Raw genomic sequence first — 13,323 nt, forward strand, 5'->3', positions numbered from 1 at the left:
CTTTGTTTTCCTCTGGGACAATGTTGCATGCAAAGGGCCAATGTTAACCCCACTGATGGTACACTTATTGAATAGTATGATTAGCACCAAACAGATGTGTTCAGTGATAAACTTGTCACATTTCACATGCTTTGTATTGCCTGCATCTACATTCATAATCTGCAGATTGCTGTGAACTTCTTGGTAAAGGGCACTTCCTGTTGTACCATACTCCAGGATTTCTTCTTGTTTCATTCCAGTATGGATTGCAGAAAAAATGACTATGGGAGTGACACGTAGTGAGCTGTATTATGTTCCTAGAATCTTCGCTTCACATAAAGCAATTGCCAGTTCAATTTTTTCAGGGCTTCTGTCACACTATGCCATGGGTCAAACGAACTTGTGACTACTTGTGCTGCTCAAATTTGCATACATCCAATATCCCCTGTAAATATTATTTGGTATGGGTCCCATATACTTGAGCAGTATTCTGGGACAGGTCAAGCAAGCATTTTGTAAGCAGTCTCCTTTGTAGATTGCCCACTTCTTCCCAGTATTCCACCAGTTAACTACAGTGTGGTTCACCTGCTTTACCTACAGTTGAAGCTATGTGATCAATCCATTTCACACAGTTATTGCAGTAGTATGAAGTGACTGTTAACTATTTCAAAAGTCTGACAGATAACCAACAAGTATTTAAGAAGAAATTAAAAGAATTTCTGAATGACAACTCCTTCTACTCCATAGAGGAATTTTTAGATATAAATTAAGAAAAAAAAGAAAGAAAAAAAAACAAACAAAAAAATTATTTAAAAAAATTAAAAAAAAAACAAAAAAAGTTGTTATATTAACTTAATTATGTCGTTAAATTAACTTAATTATGTCCTGTATTGGAAAATTTGACTCGTTCCACATCATTACATCATTCATGATCCATGGAACTAGTATTAATCTAATCTAATCTAATCTAGATTTCTGGACATTTAAAGAGAAATGTCAAGCTTTGCACCACTTTGAAATCTTATCAAGACCTGATTGAATGTTTGTGCAGTTTTTTTCAATAATTTTTTCATTATAAATAACTGCATCAGATGCAGTATTTCTGAGATTATTGTTTATGTCATCTGTGGGTCATTAATTCACAACACAAACAGTAAGGCTTCCAACACTACCCTAATGAAACTTGAAGTTACTCCTTCATCTGTTGACGACCCTCAATCCAAGATAACATGCTGAATTCTCTCTACTAAGAAATTCTCAATTCAGTAGCAAATGTTGTTTGATGCCCCTTATGATTATTAATAAGCACTAGTGTGACACTGAGTCAAATGCTTTTTAGAGGTCAAGAAATACTGCATCCACCGGATCATTGTGATCCTTGACATGAGAGGAAAGTGTAAGTTCAGTTTCACATAACTGATGCTTGTAGAATCCATAGTGATTGGCATGGAGGAAGTAATGCTTTTAAATTAATGCACAGTTTTACCTATGAAGATGTTAATAATAGCAGACTCTTCAGAGGCAGACTGGTTATCAGTCTATAGGTACTGCTGTACAGAGTTTGGAGACTCTAAATTCGCCAGAACACTATTTTGTATGTCAATATGTTACACAGAAATGACTTTTTGCTTGTAACTAAAGTATTTCAAATTTTAGTCTTGTGTTGAGCTGTCTTCTTAACATTTTGTAATAGAAATCCATAAGGATGGTATGCATCAACATTGTCAAATGTGTTTTTGATAAAAGACAAAATAGCTCCTCTCTTCCTTTTTGCCTAACATTTTCATGTGAATTCTGCCGTCTGCAGGTGACCGTGTAGCTATTGAGCCAAACAGTCCATGCAGAAGATGCAACTACTGTAAACTTGGGAGATACAACTTATGCACAGATGTCTCTTACTGTGGAGCACCACCTCATGATGGCAGCCTTAGTTATTATTATAAGCATCCAGCTGATTTCTGTTTTAAGTATGTATGAATTATTTTTTGGTTCAATTATTTGTATTTGTTAGACAACACTTGGGCACCATTTAGAAAAGTTTATATCATATTTATTTTTATATATTTAACAGTACTTATAGTATGAACATTCTGTGCAATAGCAAATGACACATCAAAAACACTACAGAAATATTTACAGAAGCAGAAGCTATTGTCTTGTAACATACAAGCTAAATCAGTGATTTATTGTATTGGAGATACATCTACATTATACTGTACTACACCAAAGTCTAGTTTTAGGGCATTTTAATATTGTACAATATAATTATAATATGTCATTTAATTTCACACAGTACACAGATATCAAATCATTATTTAAAAGAATTTATTTGTAGGTTTACTTATTACTGTTCCTTTTGCAACATCTTGCTCAAGTAACAATATTATCAATCAAGAAATCCTCTAGTAAGTAAAAGCACTTTTGGACTAGCATACTATAGAATTTTTTCTTTAGAAAACTACTCTCAATCATATTTACATTTTTGCCTTTTATTACAAATATTTATGCACTGTGGAGTTTGGGTAAAGATTAGTAGTCGGTGGGTAAGAAGCACAATTTTTTCATTATTACTAGTACTATAACCTGTCTCACCATGCAGACAGACACATCAGATTCTTTGTTAGTTTGAAAAAGACATAACATGTAATGGATATTGAGTAAAAGAATGTGTAACCAGAGCCAACTGTTGTGAAATCTCAAAACTATTTTCTCGTTTGTCACTATTCTCCTTTCAGATAAAAATTCCTTGTTCTGTTCCAAATGCTCCTAAATCAGTTTACCTCCAATTTTTATGTTTCTTCTAGTGCTACAATCCGGTGTCAAAAATACCAAAAATGGGACTAAAAGAAGTATTCACATGTATCTGAAATTCTGAAATTTATCGCTGAAAGAAAAGTATGTACGAACTGCAAGTAAACTAATACTCTCTCAATTCAGAACATTGTTATTTATTAAGTATCTATTATGAAATGGTAGCATTAATATGTTTGGTGATTAATAAGCACAATTTTATTTTGCAAGAAATTGTGCTTTATTGCTTCCATCCCTTTCCCATTCCAAGGAATTAAATGAGGCAACTCTTTTAACTCAGACCATCAGTGAATTGTGATTCTAGCAAGCAATCATGTCTGTTTATTTATTTATTCATTCTTTGGTCACTGTTTAGAGTGATATTGGATAGTCAGTATAATCTACAATTAAAATATTGGGGTAATTTAAATTTGAGCATGTATATTATTATAGTACAATAGATTTATACATATATAATAATGAAAACATAGGCAACACAAAAAAATTTACTACTAATTAATTTACTACGAGGGGCGTTTGAAAAGTCCATGCAAAGTCCGAGAGATGGCACCACCGGCATGTATCGAGGTCATGTTTAGCTAGTAGCATCTTTGAAAAGAACGCCCACCAAGTTTCAATCATATTGGTCTATTTCTTTGTGTTTGGCATTTGTGTGTATCAAGGAAGTCGAGTCATTGTCAAAAAATGGACAAAAAAATGTCATGAGGTGATTAAACATTACTTTATGAAAGGCAAAATGCCTCAGGAGACTAAAGAAAAGCTTGATAAACATTATGTGACTCTGCACCTTCAATTGAAGAAATGGCTGGCGGGACAAAGATTTTACTCAAACAAGGAGGTGAGCAACTACACTCCTGGAAATGGAAAAAAGAACACATTGACACCGGTGTGTCAGACCCACCATACTTGCTCCGGACACTGTGAGAGGGCTGTACAAGCAATGATCACGTGCACGGCACAGCGGACACACCAGGAACCGCGGTGTTGGCCGTCGAATGGCGCTAGCTGCGCAGCATTTGTGCACCGCCGCCGTCAGTGTCAGCCAGTTTGCCGTGGCATACGGAGCTCCATCGCAGTCTTTAACACTGGTAGCATGCCACGACAGCGTGGACGTGAACCGTATGTGCAGTTGACGGACTTTGAGCGAGGGCGTATAGTGGGCATGCGGGAGGCCGGGTGGACGTACCGCCAAATTGCTCAACACGTGGGGCGTGAGGTCTCCACAGTACATCGATGTTGTCGCCAGTGGTCGGCGGAAGGTGCACGTGCCCGTCGACCTGGGACCGGACCGCAGCGACGCACGGATGCACGCCAAGACCGTAGGATCCTACGCAGTGCCGTAGGGGACCGCACCGCCACTTCCCAGCAAATTAGGGACACTGTTGCTCCTGGGGTATCGGCGAGGACCATTCGCAACCGTCTCCATGAAGCTGGGCTACGGTCCCGCACACCGTTAGGCCGTCTTCCGCTCACGCCCCAACATCGTGCAGCCCACCTCCAGTGGTGTCGTGGCAGGCGTGAATGGAGGGACGAATGGAGACGTGTCGTCTTCAGCGATGAGAGTCGCTTCTGCCTTGGTGCCAATGATGGTTGTATGCGTGTTTGGCGCCGTGCAGGTGAGCGCCACAATGAGGACTGCATACGACCGAGGCACACAGGGCCAACACCCGGCATCATGGTGTGGGGAGCGATCTCCTACACTGGCCGTACACCACTGGTGATCGTCGAGGGGACACTGAATAGTGCACGGTACATCCAAACCGTCATCAAACCCATCGTTCTACCATTCCTAGACCGGCAAGGGAACATGCTGTTCCAACAGGGCAATGCACGTCCGCATGTATCCCGTGCCACCCAACGTGCTCTAGAAGGTGTAAGTCAACTACCCTGGCCAGCAAGATCTCCGGATCTGTCCCCCATTGAGCATGTTTGGGACTGGATGAAGCGTCGTCTCACGCGGTCTGCACGTCCAGCACGAACGCTGGTCCAACTGAGGCGCCAGGTGGAAATGGCATGGCAAGCCGTTCCACAGGACTACATCCAGCATCTCTACGATCGTCTCCATGGGAGAATAGCAGCCTGCATTGCTGCGAAAGGTGGATATACACTGTACTAGTGCCGACATTGTGCATGCTCTGTTGCCTGTGTCTATGTGCCTGTGGTTCTGTCAGTGTGATCATGTGATGTATCTGACCCCAGGAATGTGTCAATAAAGTTTCCCCTTCCTGGGACAATGAATTCACAGTGTTCTTATTTCAATTTCCAGGAGTGTAATAACTATTTTGCAGATTTGGACAATTCCTATTATTCAGAAGGGATCAACACATTATAACAGCATTGGACAAAGTGTATAAGTCTAGAAGGAGACTATGTCAAAAAATAAAAAAGGTTTAGCCCAAACAGGTAAGCGGTTTTTATCTTTGCATGGACTTCTCAAATGCTCCTCATATATACAGGCAGCTAATTTCAGTTTCTGCTGCGGTGCTAGTGTATTGATAAAATTAAGAAAATTTTTTATGTTCCGTTTTCATTGACAATGTATACAAGGAGTGCAAGATGTGGCAACCCTGCAGGCTTGCATAGGCACAATATCTTTGACCTTGGTCTATAAGCTGCTTCTAGTCCAAGCGGCACGTCGATCCAATTACTCAGTCGTGAGTTGTGCTGTGATAAGTTAACACATGTTTGTGTCCTCATCACGGAAATGGAACTGTATAATATTGCGCAATGGTATGCCATTTCATTTTGCATTAAATTGGGTGAAAACGTGGTGACAACTTATGGTAAGCTTCAGAAGGCTTTTGGAGAGGAGGTTATGTCAAGAGCTCAAGTTTCTCAATGGCATAAGATGTTTAGTGTAGGCAGAATGAATGTTGAAGATGAAGACCACAGTGGATGACCATCAACCTAATAGATGGATGTCAACTTGGCCAGGGTGCATGAACTCATACAATCTGATCGAAGATTATCCATGAAAATGATTGCAGAAGAACTGAATATCAATCGAGAAATGGTTCATCTAATAATAACTGAAGATCTTGGTATGAGAAAGATTTGTGCAAAACTGGTCCCCTAAAATCTCACACCACAACAGTGAGAAACACTGAAAAATGTGGCAGCCGATCTGTTAAATCAAATGGAAATCAATCCAGAATTGTTGAGCTGTGTTATCACTAGTGATGAAAGTTGGTTTTTTCAGTACGATCCAGAGATAAAATGCCAAAGTTCGCAATGGTGCTCAAAGGGATCACCCAGACCAAAAAAGCTCGCATGTCAAAATCAAAAGTGAAATGCATGCTTGTGTGCTTCTTTGATTCCACGGGAATTGTTCATATAAAGAGTGGGTGCCTCCTGGACAAACACTTAACCAATATTACTATAAAGAAATTTTAGAAAGACTTCATAAAAGAGTTCTTTGTGTCCATGCCAATAATGCTGATAATTGGATTCTGCATCATGATAATGCGCCATCCCATACTGCTCTGTCAGTACAGCAATTTTTAACCTCAAAACAAATTTCAGTACTATCACAGCCACCTCATCCACCGGATATCGCTCTGTGCGACTTTTTTCTATTTCCAAGAGTCAAAATGGTGGTCAAGAGACACCATTTTCAAACAACACAAGATGTCCAAAAACCTGTGATGAGGGTCTTGGAGGATATTACAGAAGATGAGTTCCAGAAATGTTACCGTCAATGGCAGAAGCGCTGGAAAAAGTGTGTGCAATCAGAAGGGAATTACTTTGAAGGAGACCACACTAAACTTGACTGAAACGGTAAGCAACATTTTTTTTCACATCAGTCTCATTACTTTATTGTCGCACCTCGTATGTAGCACAGTTCTCAGGATATTACTGTAGTACTGCAAATTCTTTCTAATTTTTCTGGATTAGCCTCAAAATATCTCTTAACACTGGACAAAAATGCTGTTTTTAAGGAATCTCTTCATTTTGTTTTGAAAACTGGTAGTGCTTTTATATTTTCTAAACTGTTTGGTACTCTGTTGCATAATAAGTACCCTGCTTTAGTAGGGCCTATTGCTTGGAGCACCATATTGAACCCAAGCTACTGCTAAAGAATGTAGTTTTATGGGAAGACTAGAATAGGAATGAGTTGTGATCATAACTGAGAAGCTACCTGAAGGAAAAGTGATGGTTCTGGTTTTACAAAATTGATGTATGCTGATTACATGCTGCTCTCATATTGCTGGCCAATGTGTTAGTGCCAGCCTTAGATAGAAAGAGAAGGTGGAGCAACATTCAATCACCAGGGCAATTTACTACAGCACAACAGTTTTAAGGAATTAGATAGTTTGGAAAACATTTCTATATTTGAAAATAAGCTAATATTTCGAATTAAGGATTACTGAAGAAGACCACAGCAGAGAGATCAAAATGTTGATCATTCAGAACAAATATGATGCAGTCTAACAACACAGCAGATTTTTAACTTCATTATTGAACAAGTTTGTAATCACTTGCAAGCTGTGTAACAGCTGTCTTTCACAGCACACCAATGACATAATCCCACAGGCCTATTCCACAATTTACAAATGGAAAAGTTTTCCACAGCACACTGTTTTCAGTATTTTTGTTTGATACAGTTTTAGACAGCTGGGTAATACAGTGCACTGTTTATTTTCCTACATTTATTTACATATTTCTTTACATTCCGTTTCATAACAGCAGCTCAATGATGGCCTTTGCAGATGTCGGAGATAATAATATGACAAAAATTATATCTACAAAATTTTACACATGTGGTTCATGGTGTGGGTTCCTGTAGTCATGTCCTAGTTCATGAACCACGGGCAACGTATGAGTGGCCAAGTAAGTGGTCCTGACAGTCGGGATACCAGTTACTTTGGAATAAGGCCGGGCATCTCGGACATATTCTGAGTCGTGGTCACCTTTGTGCACATACGGCAAAGACTACCAAATCCACCAATTAGTCCCTCAACCGTTAGGGGTAATACCCAATGGGGCTCAGGGCAAGTAAGGCTAGCAACATGCTTCCCTGGTACTTTAAATGTGATGCTGGCAACAATCAGAGCAAAATGCCTCGGACCTTTGGAGGTGACGGAGTCCCACCTCTAACTGACAAACCAGGGACTCCTAAGATACGACTTGGCAAACAAATGGTAATGAGATGGGGAGCTATTAATATCAATGGGGGCTACTCTGGGAAGAAGGTAGAGCTGGCAGAGGCTGCAAGTAAGATGGGGCTGGACGTTTTAGCTGTTAGTGACATTCGGGTAAGGGGTGAGAAAGAAGAGGAAGTGGGAGAATACAAGGTCTACCTGTCAGGAGTCAAAGCAGGAATAACACAATGGGGTGTAGGGCTTTACATCAGGAAAGAAATGGAACCCAGCGTAGTTGCAATAAGGAATGTAAATGAACGACTGATGTGGATAGACTTGACAGTGTCTAGCAAGAAAATTAGGATTGTGTCAGTATATTCGCATTGTGAAGGGACAGATCAAGATAAGATGGATAGTTTTTATGAGGCACTCAGTGATGTAGTTGTTAGAGTAAAGGACAAGGACAGTGTTCTGCTCATGGGTGATTTTAATGCCAGGATTGGAAATCAAACAGAAGGGTATGAAAAGGTTATGGGTAAATTTGGAGAGGATATGGAGGCCAACAGGAACGGGAAACAACTCTTGGATTTCTGTGCCAGTATGGGCTTAGTAATCACAAACTCCTTTTTTAAACATAAGAACATTCACCGGTATACTTGGGAAGGCAGGGAAACCAGATCTGTCATTGACTATATAATAACAGATCAGGAATTCAGGAAGGCTGTGAGGGACACACGTGTATTCAGGGGATTCTTTGATGACACTGATCATTATTTAATCTGCAGTGAAATTGGGATTGTGAGGCCGAAAGTGCAGGAGGTCAGGTCCATATGTAGGAGGATAAGAGTGGAGAAACTTCAGGATAAGGAAATCAGGCACAAGTACATAACAGCGATCTCAGAAAGGTACCAGTTAGTTGAATGTAGTCAATTACAGTGATTGGAAAAGGAATGGACAAGGTACAGGGACACAGTACTAGAAGTGGCTAAAGAATGTCTTGGAACAGTAGTGTGTAAAAGTAGGATGAAGCAAATAGCTTGGTGGAATGACACAGTGAAGGCAGCCTGTAAAAGGAAAAAGAAGGCGTATCAAAAATGGCTACATACTAGAACGCAGGTAGACAGAGAAAGTTATGTAGAAGAAAGAAACAAAGCCAAACAGATAATTGCAGCATCCAAGAAGAAATCTTGGGAAGACTTTGGAAACAGGTTGGAGACTATGGGTCAAGCTGCTGGAAAACCATTCTGGAGTGTAATTAGAAGTCTTCGAAAGGGAGGTAAGAAGGAAATGACAAGTATTTTGGACAGGTCAGGAAAACTGCTGGTGAATCCTGTGGATGCCTTGGGCAGATGGAGGGAATATTTTGAAGAGTTCCTCAATGTAGGTGAAAATACGATCAGTAATGTTTCAGCTTTCGAGGTAGAATGGGATAGGAATGATGATGGAAATAGGATCACATTTGAGGAAGTGGAGAAAATGGTCAATAGATTGCAGTGCAATAAAGCAGCTGGGGTGGATGAAACTAAGTCAGAACTAATCAAATACAGTGGAATGTCAGGTCTTAAATGGCTACACAGGATAATTGAAATGGCCTGGGAGTCGGGACAGGTTCCATCAGACTGGACAAAAGCAGTAATCACACCAATCTTTAAACATGGAAACAGAAAAGATTGTAACAACTACAGAGGTATCTCTTTAATCAGCATTGTGGGTAAAATCTTCTCAGGTATTGTTGAAAGGAAAGTGCGAGTATTAGTTGAGGACCAATTGGATGATAATCAGTGTGGGTTTAGGCCTCTTAGAGGTTGTCAGGACCAGATCTTTAGCTTACGGCAAATAATGGAGAAGTGTTATGAGTGGAACAGGGAATTGTATCTATGCTTTATAGATCTAGAAAAGGCATATGACCGGTTTCCTAGGAGGAAGTTATTGTCTGTTCTACGAGATAATGGAATAGGAGGCAAACTTTTGCAAGCAATTAAAGGACTTTACATGGATAGTCAGGCAGCATTTAAGAGTTGACGGTAAATTGAGTTCATGGTTCAGAGTAGTTTCAGGGGTAAGACAAGACTGCAACCTGTCTCCACTGTTGTTCATATTATTTATGGATCATATGCTGAAAACCATAGACTGGCTGGGTGAGATTAAGATATGTGAACACAAAATAAGCAGTCTTGCATATGCGGATGACTTAGTTGTGATGGCAGATTCGATTGAAAGTTTGCAAAGTAATATTTCAGAGCTAGATCAGAAATGTAAGGACTATGGTATGAAGATTAGCATCTCCAAAACAAAAGTAATGTCAGTGGGAAAGAAATATAAACGGATTGAGTGCCAAATAGGAGGAACAAAGTTAGAACAGGTGGACGGTTTCAAGTACTTAGGATGCATATTCTCACAGGATGGCAACATAGTGAAAGAACTGGAAGTGAGGTGTAGCAAAGCTAATGCAGTGAGCACTCAGCTATGATCTACCCTCTTCTGCAAGAAGGAAGTCAGTACCAAGACTAAGTTATCTGTGCACCGTTCAATCTTTTGACCAACTTTGTTGTATGGGAGTGAAAGCTGGGTGGATTCAGGTTACCTTATCAACAAGGTTGATGTTATGGATATGAAAGTAGCTAGGATGATTGCAGGTACTAGTAGATGGGAACAGTGGCAGGAGGGTGTCCACAATGAGGAAATCACAGAAAAACTGGGAATGAACTCTATAGATGTAGCAGTCAGCGCGAACAGGCTTAGATGGTGGGGTCATGTTACACGCATGGGAGAAGCAAGATTACCCAAGAGACTCATGGGTTCAGCAGTAGAGGGCAGGAGGAGTCAGGGCAGACCAAGGAGAAGGTACCTGGATTCGGTTAAGAATGATTTTGAAGTAATAGGTTTAACATCAGAAGAGGCACCAATGTTAGCACCGAATAGGCGATCGTGGAGGAATTTTATAAGGGGGCTATGCTCCAGACTGAATGCTGAAAGGCATAATCAGTCTTAAATGATGATGATGATGATGATGAATTTTACACATTTATTTCGTTATGGCTGATATGCTACTGGTTCATACCACAAACAGTGCCTTAGAATTTGTTTAACAAATGTAAACATTTTTCAATTAACTTAAAATTTATACATGGCTGGAGCAGCAACTGTGAAATCTTTATGAAGAAATTTCTTCCTGAAGATTTTTCTAATAGTAAAGATTTCAATTTATTGTTAAAATCAATCCTCTTACACGTACTTAAATAGTTTGATAGCTTGTTAAGCCAAATCAAACCACTGATGTATGGGCTCCTATGTCAGTTTTAATTTTGTTCTTTTCCAAAAATAGTTGTATTTAGTTCTGGTGTTGTAATCTTGCACGTCACTGCACTTGAAAACTTCAGTTGATTGATGCATAAAAAATATAAACGGTCACAATTATTGAACTATATGAAAAAAAGTAAACAAGTTATAAACTAAGGCGTGCACACACTTTATTCAACATGTAAATGTCACTACAGACATTCAGATTTATGTTATGACTTGTTTGATATGCCTGCCATCATTGGCAATGATGTGGTGCAGATGATTAGTGAAATTCTGGTTGATCCGCTGAAATGTTAGAACATTGATGCTGCTCGATGACCTCCTGAATGGCTGTTTTCATGTCAGCAATGGTTTTGGGGTTATTGCTGTACACCTTGTCTTCAATATAGCCCCCCAAGAAGGAGTCACATGTGTTCAGATATGGAGAATGCCACGCCAGTGGCGGCCCCAAAGTGTTCCTGCAGGACATCACTCTCCTGCTTCAATGGGGTTGAGCTTCATCTTGCATGAACCACATCTTGTCGAAATCTAGGTCACTTTGGATAATGGGGATGAAGTCATCTTCCAAAACCATCATGTACCATTCAGTAGTCACTGTGCCATCAAGGAATATCACACCTTTTATTCCGTGAGTGGACATTGCACACCACACAGTCACCTGTTGAGAGTGAAGAGACTTCTCAGTTGTGAAATGTGGATTCTCAGTCACCCAAATGTGTCAATTTTGCTTATTGACAAACCCATCCAAATGAAAGTGGGTTTTGTTGCTAAACCAAACCATACAGTTCCCATCATGCCCCACAGCCAACCATGCAGTTTGAATGTCCTAATGCAAACCGTTCAGGAGTTTTATTTCATATATTTCAATAATTGTCACCCTGTAAGTATAAAGAATATATTGTTCAGTATTTGTGCTGCACAAATACTTCACAGCATGACTATCTGTGACCTATCTCATGTATAAGTCCTACTGCTGGTTTCTGTAACAGCAATATTTTTTTAACGAATAGGATAAATTGCTACTCACAATAAGGATGAAAAACTGAGTTGCAAAAAGGCACAATGAAAAAACTGTTACACATTGAGCTTTTGGACAAAGGCTTCTTTAGAAAAGAGAACACACACACATTTACACAAGCAAGTACACGTGACTGGTATCTCTGACTGCTCTGGTCAGAACGCAATGGTGTTGCATAGAATGCCAACATCAATCCAGACTGGGATGGGGAAGGGGGATGGATAGCAGGAGGTGGGTGGGGGAAGAAGAGTCAGTACTGCCTGGTGAGAGAGTGAGGGGGGGAGGGGATGCAGGGACTAGGTGGTAACTGGACAAGGCTACCATGCATAGTGTTGTGATGCTGTAGAGGGAAGGGGCAGAAATAGGGAAGTTACGGTATGGTAACCTATTGTCACCATGTGCTCTACGCAACAGTTCCTGCCCCCTCTGTCCTGTCGCTTCTCCCAGTTTACATACCCTCATTCTCATTATGCTCCACTGCCTGTCAACACACCCACCAAGCTTACCCCCTTCTCTGCACCTCACCTTTGCCACTCTCCATTTCTCCCATACAGCATACCAATGATGTTCCTGGCAGTCTTGTCCAGCTCCCATCTAGTCCCTGCATGCTCCACTAGGCTACACTGACTCCTCTTCCCATACCCATACCCCCCTTCCCAGCCCCATTCCAGATTATTGCTCACATTCAATGGGACACCATTTCATTCTGGCCAGAGCAGCTGGAAATAGCAGTCATGTGTGTGTGTGGGGTGTGCTAGCTTGTGTGAATATGTATATGTTCTCTTTTCTGAAGAAGGCTTTGGCCAAAAGCTCAAATGTGTAACAGTCTTTCATTATGCCTGTCTGCAACTCAGTGTGTCACCTTTTCATAATGTTGTTGATATTCCAACTATAACTTTCCATTGCTTAATTTTTTTTAAGTGGACATCAGCTGGGCAGACTCCTAATTCAGTCCAATAGTTAAGAAAGAAGCAAATTATTCCACAGTAAACTATTTTTGGTCTTAGACTAGGAACTATCTTGGTGAGTTGGATAAGGAGATACAAGCCACGACAAACTTTTCCACGTACAAAATTAACGTGATTTGTCCAGCACAGATTTTTGTCAATATATACACCTAGAAATTTACAA

At 40.2% G+C, this 13,323-nt stretch overlaps 1 protein-coding gene across 1 annotated transcript in view; it reads left to right on the plus strand.

The window, feature by feature from the left end:
* LOC126412372 (sorbitol dehydrogenase-like) overlaps positions 1 to 13,323 on the plus strand; it is a 135,366-nt gene that overhangs the window by 77,523 nt on the left and 44,520 nt on the right. Inside the window, exon 4 of the mRNA XM_050081941.1 lies at positions 1,787 to 1,946. Within this exon, the coding sequence (XP_049937898.1) occupies positions 1,787 to 1,946 (160 nt within the window). The remainder of the gene's footprint in view (positions 1 to 1,786; positions 1,947 to 13,323) is intronic.

The sequence above is a fragment of the Schistocerca serialis genome, chromosome 7 (assembly GCF_023864345.2).
Source record: "Schistocerca serialis cubense isolate TAMUIC-IGC-003099 chromosome 7, iqSchSeri2.2, whole genome shotgun sequence".
Lineage (NCBI taxonomy): Eukaryota > Metazoa > Arthropoda > Insecta > Orthoptera > Acrididae > Schistocerca > Schistocerca serialis.